Here is a 23705-nt window from a genome sequence, read left to right as displayed (position 1 = left end):
GTGACTTCAACGTCTGCTTCTTCTTCTTTGTCTCCAAGATCAGCCCAGCTGCAGGGGTGTCTTCAACCGTACCCTCCAGCTTCACAAACGGTAGAAGAACGATTTGCACCAGTCTACCAACTGCTCCGAACATCGCCATAGCAGAGCCGAGCATGAAGATCTGAAGCGTTCTTCTACTGGGCCTCTTGTTTAGCATCTCTTTGGCAAATGGGATGATCTCTCTGATGGTCTCCATGTTTTTCTGTTGAAGTAAAAGGAGCAGTCTTGTCAGATAAATGATGTTGATTTTTGTGTTGAAAAAGAAAAAAATATGCAAATACTCACTTTATCGAAGCACAAGCCAAATACTGACTTTCACCCAGCGCTCTGCCCCGTCAGACAACCAAAGGGATGATGTCAGATCCTGCCATTTAAACACAATTGGAGTGAGGTCAACTCCCACTGTATTTTCAAAATGCATATTCATGAGGCAGCTGCAATCACTTTTGGAGATTACAGCTTGTTTGGGTAAAAGGGCAATGGGTTTCCAAGTATTCCCTGAAGTACAAACTTTGCATGCAACATCATGACGTTCTGCAGAAGATGCATCAACAAATACAAGCTTTGTCCGATGTACTTTAGAATTTGAGCTCAATTCCCATCTACCTACGTGTCTCAGAAAGACCTCCAAACATGCATTGGTCTTGCATGCAGAATGGAGATAAATCAAATCAAATTCTTCACGTTTCTGAACACTGAACAGCTTAAGGGTTGGTTTGTGTTTTCATGGCTTGTCACCATAAACATTGATCCTCATCAGTAGAGCCTGAATTATGTCCAATCCCAGCGTGTTAAATCACAGAGTCAATCCCATTTATTGGCTGGAAGACAACGTTTGACTTATTGAACATCGACAGTTAAGGATAATTAGAAGAAGAGGTTAAGGAGGTCCCCCCCCCCAATCATGCAGTCTTGAACTGCGCTGGCTCATGTTCAACATCTGACCACAGTGATGACAATAGAGCTTACATGTGTGTGTTTGTGTGTGTGTGTTCGTCTGAAACTGTCTGCCTTTTGACCTCTTTTCCTCACTTTGGTAGAGGAGGGACTTAAGTCAAAGCAAGTGAGTTGTGAAATGGGTCTGCTCTTTGTCACAGAGAGAGAACTATGTCATCTTCTCTGAGTGAAACAGACAACCGGCCGATGCCAAGAGACATCTACATGTCTGTTCAACGTCTGCACACCAGATTATAGACGCTTGTCTACGTCATATACAAACAAGCTGAAATGTTAGCTATGAGATGGTCAAGGCACGAGGGATTGCAGCGTCAGAAAGCCAGTTTCTTAGTTAGATGGAATAATTTAAAAAAATGATTGGATCAATCATCATTATATACAGACTTTAAGATAATATAAACATATCCTGCTAACTTTGGTGATCCACTGACTTGACTTCCTCTTGTAATCACTTTGCTGATGCTGTCATCTAAAAATAACCTTCAGATTTCTAACGACATTCCCATCAGCTAATTTGTCATTAGTGCTTATTAGCTTATTAGCAAATGTTAGCATGCTTCATATTCTTAACCAAGAAGGTTCAACATGGCTAAAATTCTACCTGATAATGTCAACAGTCAGAAGTTTTTAACCAAAAGTTTAGCTTTCCAAAGACATGACATTCACATGTTCTTTTGCAACGCTAAACTAGCAAGATTTAGCATGTAGCCTACACATGCTAACAAAAACAACACAGCGTCCTGTAGTAGGCCACATTCCTTGGATGTAGTCTTACAATGTGATGTGTAGTGCAACCTAGAATATCTTAGTTATGTATTTATTGACTTATTTATTCATTACTGTGCTTTTCATCTTGCCTGTGTGTCATTACACAAAGAGACCACAAGAGGGTGTCAGCGTGCCGGCACTAATTTTTGTCAAGTACTAATTGGTTTGTTGCCCATCATAAACTCTGTTGTTTGTTTGTAAATGTCTGTATGGTCTGTTTGGATTCTAGAACCGAATTGAAATCTGAGATAAATAACGTTTAGTTAGCTAAAAACAAGCTAGCATGTTAACACATTAAAATAAAACGATTGACCTCATTGACTATCATACCCACTTAGTTTAACATGGTCATTAAAATAAAAAGGTTTAGCTTAGTAAACATTATACCTTTGACCTCTCATTTTGTTAGCATGCTAGACAAAAAAATACAGAATTGCAAAATATGTCCAAAACACAGAAAAGAAGAACTGAAAGTCCTCTCAGTTAAACATGACTCTTTCTGTGGTTTATCGGTCAACACTTGAACTTTAACCCCGGGGTGATAAAATGTGGCCCAATTCCTGAACAACCTTTTCCCCCATTTATCAGTTTTCTGGAGCACAGACGTCCCCTCAAACGTTTGTCGGTAATATTGCTATAACTAAACCTTCAATAGTGCCCCACTTTGAGAAGCTCAGTTTGGGTTCCGGGCAGTTATGTTTACCACGGCTGCTGGGAAAAGGTTGGGGCTGTTTTGGAGACCTTTGCCCCACATTACTGACTTCTGAATGAACAGTCTGTCTCAGTACTGAGCTTCATCGTGTCAGCCATGATGTGGTTTAGGAGGGTCTACGGTGTGTGTGTCTGAAAACTCTTTCATCAGGACCTCAGGAGGAAAGGGCAAGTATACAGTGTTTTTTTAATTTAATGTTTCAGAAAAAGAAGTAAAGAAATGACGCATAATGCCTGTCAATGATCGCTGACATTGATGGAGATTTCCAGTTTTTGATCCAGATTCATTGATTTGGACAAAAGCTGACCCGTGTTTTGTATTTGCTTGTTTACTTGTTTTTCAAAGACCCCCTCCTGGTAATCCTCACTGTGCTTCAAGAACAGCTGGGTTAAGTGGTTTGAAGCTGAGGATCAGTTCATTTAGGGTCAGGTAAACAAACATCAGGTAAATGTGTTGCTTTTTACTTTTTCATTTTTTATTTCATTGTTCGTTTAACAAAAAATATGAAGGAAATAAGCAACAAAAACATTATGAAATTATGGGTATGCCAGTGAACTAGTGGTGTGATCTGGGGTTAAAATATCTATGGTCCATTTGGTTAATAAAAATGTGCATTTGTAGAAGACATTTAGTGGCATTTATAGTCTCGTTTGATTTTCAGTATTTTATCAGATTTTCATTTTATTTTCAAGTACTTTCTTCTTTTTCCATAGTGGCCTAAACTTGACTTCATTTTGCAACATGTTTTTTTCTATTTACTCCTTGTCTATGTTGTGATAATATACGTCTTTAAGGTAAGTGTGGAGTTGTTTCCAGAAAGACAGGAAGCACATAAAGACCATTAAGATGACAGAAGAACGAGAGCAGATTCTGTACATGCTTTATTCACGAGCACACATATGCACAGTGTGTGTGTGTGTGTGTGTGTATATACATCATAAGAAATAAATCAAAATCTGATGAATGCATCAACGCAGAGCCACATGCAGCAGAAGAGACATAAAGCACACTGTACATAATGACCCACACACAGTAAGTGGACAACACATCGACGACAGTGAACATAAACGTGTCTATTCTAGCACATTGCTGACACGTCGAGTTGGCAAGTTCTCGATGTGCTTGTGGCATTCACTCTGATAATGATGATGAGTTGGCTTCACATTATGTTTAACTCATGTCTGTACAATTCTTCTTATCTCTCCAAGAAGCAATTAAGCTTATAAAAAAATGAATAAATAAAAACATAAAATGTGATACAATCAAGAGACGACTTTATAGGAACACATTATACGAGTATAGCTTATCTGAAGCAGTAAGCATGCAGTTCTCAGTGAGTTCATTCTATTGCACTTCAAATCACCAGCCAGATAAATGTTAATATTTCAAACATGAAAGATTACAGTTATTTGGGAATTAATCTCTCCACGATCCGAAGCCAGGAATCACGATATAAATCCTTTTTTCTTCTACGTTAAAGAAGCGGGCCTGGTGCACCGTGAACGAGCTGGACGTTCAGGTGGAGCCCTGCAGCAGGTGAGACCTTCACTCCACCTTTTTTTAAAAAAAAGAGACAATCTCTTCAATACTGTCTGAACCCTCTGGTCCAACTGAAGCCTACCCGGTGTGTCTGAGTTCAATAGAGTGTGTGTGTGTGTGTGTGTGTGTGTGTGTGTGTGTCGGGAAGCTTCATAGGCACTCTTTCCAGAAAATAAAAAATGTCCCACTGACTGAAGTGCACCTCCCAGACCACGTTGGGGTCCATCAGAGGATAAACAACTTCGCTCCATTCTCGGAACCACGGGGACCCGCTGACACAAAACAGCTGCACGCTGAGTCAACACGGCAACACTGACCTGCAGAGGGCGGAAACACACTGAGCGTTAGACACACAGACACACACACACACACACACACACACACACACACACACACACACACACACACACACACTCATGTTTACCTGCAATGAGCTGAAAATGACACAAAACATGCACACTGAGATCTAGACAGTTTATGTTCTCTTATGTTACAACCAGGCAGGAACTTCTAGTTTTATCATCATGAAGCAACATTAACGCAGCATTTTGTCTAACAGTCATTAAAGGCCCTGAATTACACAAGATGTCCTCCTTCAACAGATTGTAAGACATAAAAAAAGTCATGCACAATCCTACAAAAATTCCAACCTGTTCTTATTCCGAGGTCGCAATGACAAAATTTTTTCTGATTTAAAGCTCCTGTTAGCAACTTTTAGTTTGTGTTGATTTTGGCGCCCCCTGTGGTCAAAGCGGTAACTCTGAATTACATGCAGATTTTTTCCTGTGCACATGTCAGTAGTTTTTATTTTTTTTTATTATATTATTATTTTATTATTTTATTTTTTAGTTTAGCTTTTAAAAGTCAAATGTATCACTCATCAATAGTCTTTGTTGTGGATTTAATGCAGTTGCAGTGCACTTCGTCTGACACCTTCCCCACAGCAGTGGTTTTTAAACAAAATGTAAATATATTTAAATTATTTCTGTTTCTTCGACTCATCTTTTATTTTAACTACTGGACGCTTTATTGACCTGTTACTATTTTTCTACTTTTAAATTTCAAAGTTTATCACACTATTTCACCAAAAAAAAGTCTGGTCTGTTTTTTTATGCTAAATTCTTTTTTTTTTCAAGCCGAAAATATTTGATTCTTTCTAGTTTTGTTGACTTGTCCACTTGTTGAATAAATGTGGTATTCATAAAAAATGGCTTTCTACCAATCAATCATGTTTCAATGCTTTCCTTGAACTTACCAAGTAAAATGCTTTCCTGCAGGTAAACTTTGTGCAGCTTTCACATGACCGAGCAAACTCCCGTCTGCAGAGTCTTTCCGTTACGCGTTTTCCCGTACCTGCAGGCGGTAAATAAAATCCTGCATCAGTCATGACGTTAGATTAAAAATTCAGTTAAAACAAAGAGAGAAAAAGTTCATGCACGAACCCGTTGAGGTTGGCGGGCTCTGAGTGGTAGACGTGCTTCCCCTGCTCGCCGATAGTTGGGGCGTGGTGCGGGACGACATGACTCTGAGTGGTCTTCAGCGTGTGGTAATGACTTTTAGGTTCGATGCTGGTCGTGGGCAGACACATCTGATTCTTCCCGGGGGGTTTCGCCTTCCCCTCCACCAACCTGGGGTTGAGTCGGTCTGGATCGGGATTTTTGCGGTTCCTCACAGGAGACGACACGTCGACCACCTTGATGTCGGGGATGCTGGCCTGCCTCAGGACGAGCTCGGAGTGAGCCAGCTGCAGCTTCTTCATGTGGTTGATGGCAACGGTGGCGTTAAAGGCTTGCTGTGGAGAGAACACAGAAAATAACGTTCAAGAGGTTTCTGTCACCTGTACAAGGAGCATGGAAGTAATTTACTATTCCTGATAACAGCAACATGTTTACAAACTCTGCACACTGATGTTCATGAATAGAACACTTTTACTTTGTCAGGATCCTCGATTAACCAGAAACAAGATCCCAGTAAAACACAAATAATGTCACTCCCGTACTGTATCACCATGTGGAGCTGAAATATTCTGGATTATGTTAATTTGTATATTCTTTGCAGTTCTTACATTGCATTAACAAACAAAGTCATTTTTATAAAAAAATTATATTTGAACCATACAGGCCTCACTTATGCAAAGTCCACATGTTTGAAAAAGTTCTCAAGTGAATGCTTTAAACATTGTGTAAACACGTGCCAGATAAATACTCAAATGAACTTTAATAAAGGACATCAAAGGATCATGAGATGGTACAGAAAATGTTCAAACTTGTGAATAAAAATGTATCAGAAAGCAGGGAAAGAGATGTAAGGTGCTACAAATTCTGAAAACGTTCTCTTCTCTAAAGAGGGGACATGACAGAAGAAGTTAGAGAACCACTGCTATTACCTGTTTTTATTAAATATATGAATAAAGGAGGACATAAAAATGGATCTGAGAACCACACAGATGCACGTTATTTTCTTGAATTGATCATTCATCAAGATTTACTCGAAAACCAGTTTCTGTTCAGGTCAATTTGACTGCTTGTAAATGGAGTGCGCTTCATTTCCCTGACAGTAACATCCCTCCATCAGCGCTCAGCAGCCTTGATTACACAACGATATCTTATTAAAGCGTCCCAAATCAGGAAGGATTCATGTACGCACCAGATCAATCTATTATAAACTGCCGGTTCCTTAATGGGATAACGGCGCCAGAAGCCGAGACGTCAGAGGGCACTGACCTTCCACTTGGACTTGGCGAAGTTCTTTTGGATCTGAACGCTGACAGAGTAGTAGATGTCCTGGCTCCGCGCCGTCTTTCCGATAATCCTGGAAAAGATATGACGACATGGAACAGGTTACATGACTTTCCAGGTATCCGTTAATCCCGACCTGAACCCCTAACTGCTGTCCCTTCATGGTGATTTCTTTGTGAATGAATGCATGAGTTTGTAATAAAATGTTAAAGATAAATGATAAATGGACTTGAGCTTGTATAGCACTTTTCTAGTCTCGCTATGTAAAGTGACCATCAGAAGTTACTAATCCCATCCATACACATTCATACAACGCAGACGAAGCAGTGGGAGCAACTTGGGGTTAAGTGTCTTGCCCAAGGACACATCAGACATGTTGCTGCAGGAGCTGAGGGATCGAACCCCCGACCTTCAGGTTGAGAGACGACAACTCTACTAACTGAGTTAAAAAAGTGTGAACTGATATTTATCCACTGTTCTTTGTTTTAGGGGAGCTACGAACGCTATTTGGGAAAAGAGCTGCAATCGACCATTTTATTTAGACAAATCAGGGCAACTGGTTTGAAACAGCTTGTAGATAAAAATATTGAAACATAGAGACAAACAGAACTCAAATAAACGACACAAAACAACTCAAAATGTGCAACATTTTCAATACTGATAAGAGATATGTGAACATTAAAACCTATGCAACATAAAGGAACCAGTCTTAATGATATATTAACAACCTCCCATAATGTATATATTATGGGAGTATATATATGCATGTAAATATATGTCATCATCACTCAAGTTTCACTTAGCGTTTGCAAAATGTCTTGTTTCTTGATCTGGCAAGTGATTTTCTTTTTCTTTTTCCGACGCTTATTTTAATACAATTCTCAGTTTTACCTTTCCTGGTTTACGGTTAGATGAAACCTGTTCGGTTACAAATGTTCGCTGATATGTTGAGTAACTGACTCTTCCTTCTGTTTACTATCTTTTTTATCTTCCATTTATAAAGACCGGGGTGGGACGGGGGAGGGCAGGAACTGGTTTGATGGTTGATGGAGGCGGGAAGGGTCTTGCTTTTTTATTTTTTGTTAGTTTTTGTTTTGTTTTGTTTCTTTTGTTTGTTTTTACTGTGTTTTGTTTTGTCCTGGCTTTATGGAGAGGTGATTTCTTATTTCTTGCTTGTGTTTTTGTTTGTCTATTGGGTGTTACTATAATAATAAAAAAATAATAATAATTATATTACAATCCCATAATCAAATCTTCTGGATTAATATGATCATTTGAAGACCTAATATATTTATTACATGTGCTGTGAAGTAGCCGACGGACATTTTTGGTGAAACTGTATCAACAACTCATAAACTTTTATTATCAATAACACCTTTTTTGCAATGCATTATGTCCTCCTTTAAGTAAGTAAGACAGCACAATATCTGCATTAAATCCTCCTCTGATAAATAATGGATTACTGACACTCACCACGGATGCCTGAGCGCCTGTTCAGTGGAGTATCGCATGCTGGGATTCTTCTGCATCATGTTACGGATGAAATCTTTAGCTGATGAGAGATTTAAAAAAAAAGATGTACATTAGTTTTAGGACTGAGCTCTTGATCCAGAAATTTAAAAAAAAGCTGCAGCAGATCAAAATAAAGTGTGTGCTCGAGTGCTGAGTGTAATCACCAGAGTCAGAGATGTTGTCCCAGAACGGTGCGTCAAACTCGTACTGCGCCTTCATGATCTTGGAGAACAGCCTTGTTTCACTTTCTTCATAAAAAGGAGGATATCCACAGAGTCTGAAACGTAATGTTTAAAAAAGGAGTGTTAAAGCAATCTTCAAGGTGCACGCTCATGTTGAATTATCTGCAGTATCACAGATTCTCACTAGGGGGTGCTGTTTCTCAGCCTCTCGGTCTGTATCTAGGTAACTGTGTCAAGCTCTACATGAACATGACCAGACGTGACCTTTAATCCTAAAATCCTGCCGCTAAATAAAGACAAACCTGGACTTACAAACTTAAGAGTGTAATCTTGTGTGAAAATATCTGTCTTGTGTGTTTTTACACTTACAGGATGTATGTGATGACGCCAATAGACCAGCAGTCCACTGCCTTGCTGTAGGGTTTCTGTGCCAAAACTTCAGGGGCTGAAAAACAGAAACAGTGAGTTTAAATGATGCCTGTATGCAGAGAGAGACGCGACAACATAACATTATAAATATTACATAAAGTCTCCGCTGTCTCAAAGTTACACCCGCCGTGTCTTATACTCCCTCAGTAAGAGTTTATTTATTATTCATTACGCAGACGGACAGGCAGACAGATAACCTCCTTACCTACATAACCCGGGGTGCCACAAGCTGTCGACATGATGTCATTGTCCACCATCTTTGAGAGGCCGAAGTCACTGATCATGATCTTGGAGTGTTCCTCTTGGCTGAAGTACAAAATGTTCTCAGGCTGCACGGAAGCAAAGAAAGAGACACGAGAGATGTTCAAAAAGTGATTTTTTTTTCTCCTGTTGTGATACAGTTGTTGATGTTGATGTTGTGATACAGATACTGTTAAAGTACCATATATGAAAATGTATTGTTGTTCCATTTAAACAGTCTTAAAGTGATATAATATTATCAAAGTACCAGAACAGGCGGACTAATAAGTTTTAACTTACAGATACAGTTATTGTATATTTTAACACTTCTTTACAGGAGTAAAATGAGGTTAATATCACCACTCTCTTGAAGCTAAAGCATGCAGCTAGCCTAGCTTAGCTTAGCTTAGCATAAAGAATGTAAACAGGGTCAAACAGTTAGCCTGGCTCTGCAAAAACACAAACTACTATAAATCAAGACCCCATCATTATTAATCCAGCAGGCTAAGCCCCTGTTAAACCAAAACTGCCCCCTCCCTTTGTTTTTGTTTTCTGAAAGGATGTATGAAGAAGTGAGCTTTAGAGATGTTGGTTAGCAGATTATTTTTTTCTTTTGGACGGAGTAAGGCTAGCTGATAGCACATCTTCATGTCTGGATGTTTTAGCTTAACTGACTGCTTGCTATTGGCGCTAAGCTAAGCTAAGAAGCTGCTAACTACTATAATGAATAATATATATAATGAAAATGTGTTGCTCTTCTCATCTAACTTTCTAAAGAGTCCTTAAGTGTTTGACATTTTCTGAAGTAATAAATGTAGAAGTTATCATTCTGCCATATTTACAGTTTTGAAATATCCTGTTCATGTTAAGTATATGTATGTTAATACCTGGTTTTGATATAGATGGATTGCAATGGGTGGCTTCAGATGCTTTTTTAATTACTTTTTATTTGGCTACTTACAAAGCAGCAAGGGCAGCATACTATGTAAGTAAATGAGAAAAAGGGAATATTGCGTTGAATTAAAAAAATCCTATAATGTTGTTTTATCCCAATAAATAAACTTATTTTTGGAACTCCGTCTTCGTACCAAGGCCTGTGCTGTGTAGATTTTAAAATCTGTGTCTTATGTTCTCTGATTCCCACCTTGAGGTCACGGTGCACGATGCCGTTCTGGTGCAGGTAGCTGACGGCCTGCAGCACCTGCTGGATCACACTGCTGGCGTCTTTCTCCGAGTACATCCCCCGGTCCAGAATACGATCAAAGAGCTCGCCGCCTGAAACACTGTGAGAAAAAAAAAAACACCACAACTGTCTAAATATGCTCTTTAACCCAACTGTTATTATCTTAACCGTGTTATTTAAAAAGTAACATTAAAGTGATAGACTCACAGCTGCATGACGAGGTAGTAGTGTGTCCGACTTTCATAGAAGTCCTCCATGCCCACCACATTGTCGTGTTGGATTCTGTTTCAGTAAACAACAAGGCGCTTTCATTATTACATTGTTTTTAATTTGAACAACAGCCAGAACCTGACAAGCTACTTATTTGTGATTCCTTCCCACAGAAATGAGAGCTGAAGCCTCGTAAAGGTTCAATCACCTTCTGAGCACGGTGATCTCGTTCTCCAGGTTGAGGTCCCTCTTCTGTTTCTTCTTCACACACTTCATGGCGAACATCTTCCCCGTCTTCTTCTCCTTCACCATGTACACCTCAGAGAACGCCCCCCTGTTCATTAACACACAAACACAGCACAAATTAGTCATTGATGATGCAGCGGGATGATTGCTTTTAGAACATCACAGAGAGCAATTACAAATGTTGCTCGATTACCTGAAATGAGGAATCTTTCTTATTTTAATCTGGGAATTGTTAATGATATAAAGGGACCTTCACAGCACAGAGTGAAGCTCCATTTTATCTCAACACTTCTTAATAACATTTCTCTATTTCTTATATTACATTGTTCTCCAGTGGGGATAATCTATTTGTAGATCTTCAATTAAACAGAGGCCTGTGTTATTGAGAGTGAGGTAGTGACAGTCTTAACAATGGATTATATGAAAGTAATGAAGTGTGAGGATCTGTTGCTTTCCTTGAGGTGGTGAGATGCGAGATGAGCAAAGAGATAAGAGGCACACTGCTTCGTCCACAGGAGACGCCAAAATCATCTTGAACTGAGAGTTCCTCACAGCAGATGATTTGGGGCGCCGATAGCCTAGCAGTTATATTGCACGCTGTGTTCAGAGGCTAAAGTTCTGAAAGCGGGTGGCCTGGGTTTGACTCTGACCCTCTGCACTTCCGTTTTCCTACTCTATCTGCTCTCCACTATTTTCAAAATTGCATTAAAAAGGCCCCAAAATAATCTTAACCAAAATGAATACTGAGAGTGGACAGGTGATATTTGGTATTTGGTCTTAAAAAAAGAGAGACAATTTTAATGGAATAAAGCCGCTGTGCACAGTAGTGCTTGTAGAGTCTGTTGGGGCCCCTATAGTGAAAAATTCATCCAACCAGTATTCATTATCATTATGTCTATCAGTGTCCCTGCGTGTACCCCTCTTTCTCTTTTTTTCCCCCCTAGCAGACAAGTCATTATTTATTTCCCTTTTGTGACATTTTGGTTTTCACAGGATTATTATATTCAACACTTAGCAGGGCAACGAGAGTGAGTGATGTCAAATGTGGGGGCCCCCTTGGGAGGTTTCCTACTGTCATTCCAAAATCTGCACATTTTGAACAAGTTGTTCAGCCCTGATGGGTGCCCCCCTACTGGCCTGGGGTCCCAAGCAGTTGCCTGCCTTGGCTGTTGACAAGCAGCGCCTCTCTGCCTGTGCATATAAAAAAACAACATTCATTTCAGTATTGTTCTGATATCCCAGTCTGTAGGATTCCTCCAATGACTTTAATCTCCTCATGACTGTAATTATTGCTGAAATTATTAACTTGTCAGGTTTTTTTTTCTATTGACAACTTGGGGCATACAGATATGGAAACAGCCTCCACTTATTGAAACGCTCCGGATTCAAAATGAACAAACAGGAAAAAAACAAAAATATCAAGGGGTTCAATTAGGATCCATTTAAGAGGGCTTAACCCTTTACATGTCCACAGCTTATGATTCAGCCTCTGCTGCTCCGTGTCCCTGCTATCTTCAGCGCTGTCTGGGAATAGTTGTTCCTCTCGGGTGGATTAGGCTTCCTTATCCCTGACGCAACGGAAAGAAGCGGGCGCAAAGGTCGCGAACTGAGCATGTGCAGAAGGGATTTAATAAGCTGCTTCCTACGGTACGGTCCAGGTCGCCAGGCAGACAGGGTCAAGGTCTGCGGGCAGACATGGGTCACCACCGCCCTGGTCGTCCTTTGTCTTAAAGGTCATGACACTGACCCTGAAGGATGAAGGAGTGTGCTCTCGAGGACGACACACACTTGCTGCAGGATGTTTTTTTGAACGCATCAACTTCTTCATTTAGAAGGCAAAACTGCAAAACCTGCCTAATGCTCGATGAGGGAGGCAGGCAGGAACAATCTGCCCCCCACAGCATCATCGCAGCCCTTCACATCCCATCGCTCCGCTGATTTCTCCTTGGTTACCAGAGCTCATTTCCTTTCCGACAAATCTCCTCCTCCTTATTGGAACCCCTCCAGAGAAATCTTCAATCAAGCCCCGAACGTGAAGCAGCATCACTTCTACATAACCACAGAAAAAAAGGGCTAATCACAAATCACTGACGCACTGACTTTGAGTGTGTAAGTTTGCAAACTGAGATTAAGAAAAATAAATGAGATTGCCGAGTGATTTTGAAGCATTCTGGGAGTAACACTGACCCCTGAAGAGCCTGATTGCCTGGAAACCATTAGGATGTTTGTCTGCACTGAGATGAGGCCCAACGGGGGAAAAAAGCTTTATTGGTTGTTCCGTGCAATCTCCTCTCCCTTTTGGATTGTCATCCTTTTATTGAAGGACAAAAAACTCTGAAGTGTGTATGGCAGAATGTAAAACAGCTCTGTTCGACACCCTCGAAGGCAATTACCATCAATCAAAAAGACTCTGACACAGACTCTTGTCTTCAATTTTATCACCAACTGAGCAGCATCATTGTGTTGTGGATTTGATTGTTAAGCCTTTCGAAAGCTGTTTAACTTCTATTATCTTTACTTTTCTCTTATTGTAGGTAATATAGATAATGTTTCTGTTTTTATGGGTGATGTAGCCTTTGCCACTAAAAACACTGCACTGCAAAAACTCCAATCTGAGCAAGTGAATTAATCAAATAAATCTCATTAGAGTTTTTATAAGAAACATTCATTCTGATGTCAACTCATAAAAAGCAACAAATAAAGAATGAATTGCTTGTAATAAGATAAAAAATATCCGAGAGGCAAATGGGGCCAGTAAATCTTTACACATGTGGCTTAAATGAGATGAACTAGCTAAAGTAAATAGGCTTCCAAGGTTTCCAAGAAGCTGCATTATTTGCATGTTGAAATAAGGGGAGCATTTCTGGGTTTGTCAGGTGAATGTGGTTCATAATGAGTGTAATGAATTCATTCTGACTAGAAATTAGATATGTGGTTTTACAGTGTGTAGCCTTATTATTGATGTAGGCTTTGTAGTCTTAGGATTGTTATGGCATAGCAGCTTCACTGTTTACATTTCATTGGCATTGTAGTCCTGAGTCTTAATTTTCTGATGCTCTGTTTGTTTGGCAGATGGCTGTGTGTTTGTAAAAAGGACGTTTTTTCATTGCGAGGTGGTTTGTATGATGCACATTCGACTTTATGGTGAAATTGGGTGGTGTCCATACTTTAAATTAATTTAACTGATATTTTAATAAAAATGGCTTGGGGTAGTTCTTCTACATGTCTTCATTCTGTTTTCCACGGAGCTCCTGGAATTGTTTTCCTGGAAGTGTTTGGGGAAATCAAAGTTAATTGCCGGAAACTAATTGGGCCCGGTGCTGTACTCTGGGGTGCCTCGTATCCGCCGCAGCCCAATCACGGCTCGTGATCGCTCTCAGCGGCCTCCTCAGCCCCGCAGCACGGATCCATCCGCTGTGTTGTCCCAAAAACAACAAAGACGTCACACTGGCAGCGCTCGCTCCGCTTGCACCCTTATTTACTGTTGGCCTCTGATCCGCTGTCCTCCAGCCGCTCGCTAAGCACACCGTGAGTACAAGACCACCTGCTGATGCTGAGCGCTGACCTCACAGGAATTAGTCCGGCGTGAGAGAGTGCTGACTGAGTGTGTGCACACAGTACACACCAGCACGCAGCAGAAACACCGTCTTATATGTTTTGTGATTATTATTCAAAACTCCTGAAACTGAAATACGATTATAAAAAGTTCAGATTTACTGGAAATTAAAGAGTGCAGATAATTTTTTTCCAAAAGTCATGTGATTAAATGTTTTATTTTAAGCAGGTTAACAGTGAAAGACAAGTCTTTACTTTCATTATAATGCTAGACAAAAGAAAGTACGACTACAAGAGTATTTGACTTTCTTCTTTTTTGGCTTAATTGGTCAGGTGGTATTGTCAGGTGTTTTTGGGTCCTGGGTAAACAGGAAATGGAGGCATAGCGTGGTGGGAACATATGGCTGTTACCATAATGTAGCATTACGTAAACTAACCACAACAAACATTTATAATCACCAGAGTGTAAACCTGAATTTCCCTCAGGGATTAATAAAGTATGTAAAATAAATAATCATCACCATCACAGTTTGTCTGCTTCATATGCTACAATAAGTGGGAACTTCAGCCATTTCATTTCCGACTTTTGTTTATTTTAAGGCGTCAAGACCTTTCCATACACCTCTGCAAGTGACTATAAGCTCTGTATTTTTGCAAATTATTTCCAAACCCAGTCTCGTCTTATATAACTCATACACTATAACTTTCGTTGTTTGTACTTCTTGTCTATTTGTCATTTCACCAATAAATAAAAACCAAAGACAATGTGTTTTTGATTATGCTTTAAAATCACAATATTAATAAATTACTCCAACGAGTTTTGAAAACTTCTATCATCCATTTAGGATTCATTTCAACATTTAAACTAACAGTGAACCACAGCATTGAAGGTATAAGAGGGTTTGCAGTTTAAAAACAATCACTCATCAACAAATACACAGAAAACAAACTCAGGAACAGAAAGGTTCATGGAGAAGAAAACACTCAACCCCTAACTCTATTCTACGGAAGCCCTAAGTGGACATACATCAATTCAGTTTAATAATCTCAGTTTTCCCAGTTGTTCTCTTAAGATCTCAACTTGTTTATCTCGTTATATCAGGAGAATAACTCTGGTTTTAACTTGATAGCGAGCACATTTCAGCCGTTTTTCTCAAGATCTCGTTAAATTAACGTGTCATCATGAAAAAAACAAGGAGAATCATGGGAAATCCAGCTTTATTTTCCCGCAATAACCAGATAAAGAAGAAGAGATCTCCAAAAAAAAATAAAAAAATAAAACGTACTCAGAATTACAAGAAAACTGAGTAAAATAAAACGTCTGGAAATATGTCCGCTTAGGGCTTCCGTACTATCCCAAATCTATTCGCAGCTCTTAATTTTTATGTTCTTTCAATTTGTTTAAATTCTTTATTTAACCTTTATTTTGGCGGGTTATCTTATTGTGACGCTGGATCTGGTTCTCAAAAAAAGACCTGGTCAGCCTGAACCTTTGTGATTTTTAGTGATCCACTCCGATGAAAGTTATGAGGAAATATTTAGTGAAAAAAAAACAGCGTTCTTTATTTCTTTTTTTTGTGAATAATCTGCTAAACTGAGTTCGCCTGGGAACCGTCAGGACACAGCCAGACTGACTAACCCTCTGACAGCCAGAGAGCGTCTTGTTGTCTAAGACTTGAGTAAAGTCGGCCTCCTCATGTCAATCCAATCAAAGAGATAATCTGTCCTAGGACTCAAACAGCACATGGGGGGGGGGGGGGGGGGGGCTGCTGTAAAGCCATGAGCACGACAAGTAACGATAAAAACTTGACCGTGGTTGCCCTCAATAAAAAACAAAAACATCATGCAGTGCAGAATATCCCAGGAGGCAACAGGAGATAGAGGAAGACATCCACCAAAATGTTAAAAAAAAAAAAAAAACTGCACAGGAAATCAAAACAAGTCAAAATGTCACTATTTCAGAATGAATCAAGTTATTTTTTATTCTGGTTTTTCACTTCCCCTTTTATTCCCATGCTTTCTTCTGCCTCTGTTTTGGCTATGTGACGTGTATCAAACTGCATATTTCTGCATTTAAATGTTCAATAAAAGGTGAATTGTACTTACGATCCCAGCTCATCCATGACCTCAAAAACGTCCTGGATGTTCTCCGTGTCCTTCTTCCACACGTTGTCGGCCTCTTGACGCCCCATGACTGCAGACGTTTTAACACAGATTTCTTGCAAGAACACAAAAAGGGGGAAAAGAGAAGAATCAAAGTAAGTGTTTGTGTCTCCCTTCATGTGAGTTACTCCTCCGTTTATCCTGCGAGCTTAATGTCCATCATTCACATTAAGTCCTCTTGGATTATGGAGGAGGAGGAGGAGTGAGAAAACAGATGTGAAGGTTTGTACTGGACGTCTGCAGGAGGACGAGCAGATGACACAGACGTGTGTCTTTGTCTGGCTGTCAAAAGGCTTAGCTCATTAATCCATGCTTTATGTAGTACACAGGTAGATTTACCTGCCCACACTCTCTCTAGTGATACTGCATGACCCTGCACTGAGGAACAAAGTTGGTCAATAATCTGTCGGATAAAAAGGAAACCTTAATTTTCTCTGTGCACAAATAATTAAAACAGCTCCCTAAACAGCTCACTGATCATCTGATATTGCATAGATATCGATATAAACTGATATCTAACTCTTATTTTTCTTACCTATAAACAATCCAGAGGGATTAGAAAGTCAGGATCAATCAAACTGAAGGCTCTCAGGGGGATTAGGAGCACTGTAAATGAGCAGGTTATAACCCAGTTTCTGTCCTGCCCTCTTTTCCCTTACATAACGGATTAGAAAACTCTTGATCTGGAGACCTGCATGACCTTGTCTCTGGGTAAAAAGTGCCAGAGAATGACCTCCAACAAACAACTTTAGATGCAAAAAAAATAAAGGACCAGAAAAAGTTACTTGATGAACACACCATGCATGTATACATAAACGTGCATTTTCATTTTAACTTAAATGTTGCAACACAGATCGAAAGACATTACATGCATGCAGACCTGCTTTGACTTCCCATGCATGTATTCTTTTTTTCATCACTGCAGCATTGTCTTTGTATTTAGCAGGACATGCATTCTCAAAACTCCCCCTCTGATGTTTAAAACACGTCCAAATCCAAAAACCAGCAATGCAAAACTCCAGACCTGCAGCAGTCATTCACAAAATCCTCACTCTGCAGGCTCTGTAGCCCCGATACCTGCTGGTTTACAGTCCAGCCACTCGTTCTGCTGTGACGCAGACACACTCATCAATACTAGGACAATAATACTGCTGATATGGGAGTAGAGATAAGAGCTGATCTGACAGTAATAACTGATGGTGGATTCTGCCACCAGCGGCACCAATTTGGCTGCAGCATCAGCTGAAAGATCACTCTGCGGCAAAACACAAGCGACTGATCAGATCTTCATATAAATCTTACACCAGGCACGCAGTTTATTTTTTTTTTCCAAACTGGATCAGCGAGGCTGTCAAATTCATTCAAACCTTTATTGACGGCTCGGAAATCATATAAAACGTAGGAATCCCCCTTTTTTATAAATGTCGAGATACACAGAATGCACAATTGGAATTTGGAACATCTAACTAGTAGAGACAAAACTCTGTAGAAATAATCGCACACAACAAATACTTGCACATGTGGATCCTCAAATCGACTCTTTGAGCTGAATGTTAACAAAAACACTCAAAACTCAGATTACGCGCAGAATACTAATGAGGCTACACTGGCCCCTTCTCCTGATTCTGTCCAGAATGAAACATTACAAAAGATAACAAAACATAGTCCCCAAACTGCAGCACAAATATTTTACCGATGTGGTTTTGGCTCATCCAGGTTCAAGGAATTGATCAGAGCGTGTGTGAGACTCACCTGGAGACTGTGCGCAGCAGCAGCTCTGCTCTGACTCTCCTGTTAGCAGCTCGTTGAGGACTGGACGGATTACTTCGTCTGGGACTTCACAAATACCTGTTGTCAAGTCACAGATTACATCCATGGAGAAAGAGTGGGAGAGCGAGGGAGAGAGAGAGAGAGAGAGCAGGGAGGGGAGGGGCTGAGAGTCTCTCAGGTGATCGGTGAGACGTGTTAAAGACGCAGACTTCAGATCAGCTGCTGCAGCATCTTTTCTGCACAGCTACTGCAGGTTTGCATGGACAACGACTCAAACGGAGTGAAAATCAGGAGTGGTTTCTTTCCAAACCAGCAAAATGTATTGAAAACTAATGGATGCATACGCACACGCATGCGCATGTACGCACAGGCTTTTCCACATAATTGTGTAATGCAGGCTCCTTTTCTAATGAAGAGAAAGTTAGGGGAGGGAATTTTCGTTTGGATTTTGCATTAAGAAAATAAAGTCAATATGGTAAGAATAAAGTCAATATGGTAAGAGGAGCCAGTATGCGTTTTGATTTTGAACTAAGCTAATGGTTCCCAAAGTGCGGGTCGAGTCCCCCTGGGGGTTCGCAAGCCCCCGAGAAGGAGGTCATAAGATGCCTTCCAAAAAAAAAAAAAAAAGCGAAAAAAATGTCCGCCTCTAGCCTTTCTTCCGCTAAATTACCTAAAAACATTATTTTATGGTTTTGAGGCTGTTGCATTCTTTTGTATTGTTCTTCGATGGGACGGTGGGGGTCCCAAGTCTCTGGCACCGTTATTGTGGGAGTCAGGAGCTGAAAAGTTTGGGAACCCCTGAACTAAGCTTTGAGAGTACATTTAAACAAAGAAAAGAAAAAAAACTGTTAAATAATAATGAGTCTTTTATCTGCAATAAAATATTTAGATATGACTCCTAAGATTAAATCTAAATGAACTCGTAGTGTGGATAATATACAAATGTTTCATGGAAGTTTTTTAAAAGTAGTCTTTTAAAGTAGAGCTCATGTTGCCTTTTTTACACTGAAAAACAGAGAGAAATACATTTTGCCCAAGTGAAAGTTCCTACATTGTGACCTGGGATTATCAGTATCAGATACAAAACACACAGCCTGTCTGAGTAAGTACTGTGCACACCTGAAGAAGCTGAGCCACAAGGTCAGCCAGTTATTTGCTTTTTAAACAACATATACGATGACTTTTTATTTCCTCAAGACTCTAAAGATACTCCTATAAACAACACGTAAAAACATTGTTAAAACAACAATTAATAGGTGTAAGAAAGGTGTTTTGTATTATTTTGTTCCACAGCCTGCAGCTTTAGTCTCTGAGCGTGCAGCAGCACACACTGTGGTGTTAAGAGGCAACCTTTAACAGGCTTATGAATTAATCTGCGGTCAGGTGCGTATTTCACCTGCTTCACACAGAGACATACTGTACACAGTGAGAGGCGATGAGTCACACTGACAACACAGACAACCTTCTGTGTTTGTGTGTCTCCTGCACACAGAGGGAGAAGGTCACAAATTAAGTCTACGCGCATCGTACAAAACAGTTAAACACATTTTGGATCATGTGTCACAGTGTCAGCAGTGCAGGCCCGTCTGTGAGAGAGAGAAAAAAAAAAACATAATGTGAGGATGTTTCTCTTCCATCAGAGTCTGATCCTGATGAGATTAACAGCTTTATAAAGGCGCCTGTTTCAGTTTTACATGCACGTGTTGCAAATAAGACACAGACAGAATATCAATGCATGGTCTGGCTCATCACGTTGCCATAGATACCGGTTCAAAAGGTTGTCTCTAGTCATTTGCTTTTGCAGGTGTGGAGATGAAGTTGTTTCCAATCAGGGGAGAAGGCATCGCCGGGCCGCAGGAAACAGCAGCAGCTCTGTAATGAAAGAGTCACATCTGATGATACTGCACTCTGTTGTCACTGTTATTATTATTACTACAGGTTGTTATCGGCGTTTGTGCAGCACGAAGGGACCGCTGCAAATACCAGGACAAAGCTGCACAGAGAAATGTTTCCAGAATCTTTGCCAACATGCAAATTATTTCTAAACATCAAAACAAATAATGGACATTTCAAGCTTTTATAGCTGTTTGATATTTGGACTTCCCTGTACCTTGTAACCCCTGATTGTCCTTCTAGTCTCACTATATATCCTGACAAATGGATCTGATTCCAGGTTCCAGGTTTACATCTCTTACCTCCAGCAAGTATTTTTACATTCATTTGACAAGCCTGAATAAATGTTGTATTTAATTTTTCATTTTTTTTTAAACCAGTAGGAATGTTAAGTTAAGTCCTTGATGTATAAATCTCTTCCTATTCTTATTTTTTATATTCTAAGTGCTTATTTATGTATCTATTCTTATATTGTTTTATTTGCTTTGATAACATGATGCTGTAACACCACAATTTGACAGTTTGGGATCAATAAAGTAATTCTATTCTATTCTATTCTATTCTAAAGGAATCGAACATTTTGAATGAGTTGAAACACTAAAAATAAGTACTCCTACACAATAAAAGTCTGGATTATTCAACATAAAAACTCAGCAGTGTAAAAGCGCATTGAATAGTCAGAAGACTAGAGAAGCACTATACAAGCTTAAATCCATTTATCATTCACCATAATGGATCTTCTGTTGCAATATTTAATTCAAATATCTTTAGTATCTATAGGTAGGTATATTTTTCAGGGAAATATAATTGGAAATAGTGTTTGGTGATAAAATAACCAGATACAGCTTCACCATGGCAACCAAGACTGGTCATGGTGAAGAATTTAAAATTTTGTCTGATGATGAGACGTTTACAGAACTTCAAGAAAAAGGACAAATATGCATACCAGTATAAAATAATATAATAAGATAACTGTAGACACTTATTTATTCCTTGAGGCAGATTGGACCAGGTTGTTTAAAGCTCCTGTGAGGATATTTTTTAAATGATTAAGACAGTGTGAAATTAATAGTGATGCCTCTTTGTGACAAAAAAAATCAGTGATAAATGTGGCCGTTTCTAAATTGTATTTTTAAAGGCCTGTTTTATTCTGTGCAAAAAGGATTGGTGCCGAGCATGTCAGCCAGCGATGCCAGTGACAAACTCCTGGAGCATCCTCTTCCGCGTCTGGATGAACCGTTCAACCAGGCCGCCAGTCTGTGAGTGGTATGGTTTGGTCTTGATTGCTGCGACGCCCAGTTATTTTATATGGAAGCTGCATTAATCTGCAGATTAAAAACAAAAATTCCTCAGCAAATACTCACAATAACTGTTAAGAGAAAGCAAGATGAAAACACTATCTTCACATATACAGGACAAAAGTACCAAAGAGATACGATGTAACAACTTGTCCAAAAAAGGCCCAAACTAAAAGTTCCCCCAGAGGAGCTTTGAAAGGGGAACAATCTTGTATCAGCGTTATTTTGAAATCTCTTCAACAATTTTCCTTCACAGCCTCTTCACAGACAATTTTGAATGTGTGGAAAAAAAACTGACCTTGAACTACCACACAGTGTTTCAAGTTGCAAACTTGAAAAACAACAGTCGAATGCTACCTATACATGCATTACAAATTAAATTCAAATGAACTAATAAAAAGTTCCATCATGCTTAACCCCTTTAACTTTGATCATTTAAATCCATGTTGCATGCATGACTCTGACGTGCAGCATTTTTCCACTCCTGACACTCTTACTAAAGGATCTGTGAAGCCTACTTCCTCCCCTGTTGCACATTACAGCATCATGTCGTGTCTCCGGAGAGCGATAAAAGCAGCAACACCGGGCCTGACTCGTGTGGCCTTACATCATCAACAAGCTTACAGGAGAAACAGAGGGATCTGTTGAACTCTTAAACCCCCTGCCGGAGGGATTATCCATCTCTCTAGCTCCAATTATGTCATTGGAAGAGATGTGAAACAAAAGGTGCATCCATTCTCCTCTGCGGAGAAACACAACAATTAAGATCGCCCCCGGGTTCCTCAGATCCATATCCAACTAATGAAGTCAATGGGATTACACTAAAGGGATCAGGGAAATGTTCAGTGCTTTAAATAAACTAATCTGCTGCTGAAAAGTCGTCAGAGAAGAAAGACGATTCAATCATGACTCATCACATCAACAACAACCCAAAACATGATTCAGCAAAGTGCAATCCACTTAAAAAGCACAAGACATTTCATCGTAAATATGAAGTGTTATACAAGATGCTCAAACTGTTCATTAGTCACATGTGCAGAGGTTAAACTTCAAAGACCGCTTGCATGAATCCAGTGACCCATTTCTGAACACGCAATCGACCTCATATACAAAGTTCTTAATCTGTAGTCCAAGAAAAGTTTTTTTAAGTGCAGTGCAAAAGAAATGTCGTACAATAAACAATTCATCTTAATCATGTGATTTTTTTTTTTTTTAACCTTAAAGCTTTGTTTCAGGTGAAGATGTCATCCTCCTCAGGCGTTCTCTGTTAGTTAACAGACACATACTGTATGGAAAAATTAGGCTATATCTGAGGTCAAAACAGGAAACACTCTATGTGGGCGCTTTAATGACACCAAAACACACGCGCGCACACACACACACACACACACACACACACACACACACACACACACACACACACACACACACACACACACACACACACACACACACACACACACACACACACACACACACACACACACACACACACACACACACACACACACACACACACACACACACACACACACACACACACACACACACACACACACACACACACACACACACACACACACACACACACACACACACACACACACACACACACACACACACACACACACACACACACACACACACACACACACATTCTGATAGATGTTTACAGTTAACAGACATGCATGTGTAAAAATGAGGTTATATCTGAGCTCAAAACAGGAAACACTTCTCTTTGTTCTCTATGTGGGCGCTTTCATAACACCAAAAGTTACACATCAATAAGTTATTAATAATCTTCTTACAGTATTTACTACTAATAGAAGAATCAAGGAGAAACAGAATATGTTCTGGGACACACAGACTCCATTTGTTCAACTCCTTACTCAAGGACAATCTGTAAGTTTTTCTACTTCAGTATTTCTGTTTTGTGCAACTTATTTCCCAACACTTCTGAGGAGTTATTACCTGTTGTGGCCTTTAAGTTACCAGATAAATAATTTAAACTTTGTTATTTATGATATTTTCATTTATTCGTCTGCGGTATTAATTCATTAAAGTTATTTGCAGTGTGCTTTCAAAAGCAGCGAGAAAACAAAGCATCAAGTACGAAAAAAAAAAGTCCTTCATTCATATTCTATTTCAGTGTTAACTCATTTTATACTTTTGTTTTTCTATTTCGTGTGAATTAGTTTACTCATTTCACAGGATTGTACTTAAGTATTATGTCACTGGGTGGCACAGAGTTGAAGTGGTTGGCGCTGTTGC

The 23705-nt window shown here is 39.6% G+C and overlaps 1 protein-coding gene across 1 annotated transcript; it reads right to left on the bottom strand.

Moving 5' to 3' along the window:
- Positions 1–3340: 3340 nt before the first annotated feature.
- On the bottom strand, positions 3341–18486 carry camk1gb (calcium/calmodulin-dependent protein kinase IGb). Its single transcript, XM_061058088.1, has 13 exons — positions 18226–18486; positions 16417–16528; positions 10718–10843; positions 10507–10581; positions 10261–10399; positions 9082–9205; positions 8817–8892; positions 8430–8542; positions 8227–8305; positions 6739–6826; positions 5458–5807; positions 5271–5368; positions 3341–4332 (listed from the first exon to the last, which is right to left on the bottom strand). Exons 1-12 carry the CDS (start codon positions 18347–18349, stop codon positions 5311–5313), a joined length of 1464 nt encoding a protein of 487 aa, XP_060914071.1. The 5' UTR covers positions 18350–18486; the 3' UTR covers positions 3341–4332; positions 5271–5310.
- Between the last annotated feature and the right edge of the window lie 5219 nt (positions 18487–23705).

This window comes from Labrus mixtus, chromosome 15, assembly GCF_963584025.1.
Source record: "Labrus mixtus chromosome 15, fLabMix1.1, whole genome shotgun sequence".
Taxonomy (NCBI): domain Eukaryota; kingdom Metazoa; phylum Chordata; class Actinopteri; order Labriformes; family Labridae; genus Labrus; species Labrus mixtus.
The sequence above is the reverse complement of the archived record's forward strand: the minus strand, read 5'-3'. Positions and strand labels throughout refer to the sequence as shown.

What these genes read in the sequence shown, in the direction of transcription:
- camk1gb (XM_061058088.1), bottom strand. Translation starts at nt 18,349, where the DNA reads ATGGATGTAATCTGTGACTTGACAACAGGTATTTGTGAAGTCCCAGAC. An exon ending in CTGCTGCGCACAGTCTCCAG is followed by an intron (nt 16,529 to 18,225) that starts GTGAGTCTCACA and finishes TGTTCTTGCAAG; the next exon opens with AAATCTGTGTTAAAACGTCT. An exon ending in GGCGTCATCACATACATCCT is followed by an intron (nt 8,543 to 8,816) that starts GTAAGTGTAAAA and finishes ATTACGTTTCAG; the next exon opens with ACTCTGTGGATATCCTCCTT.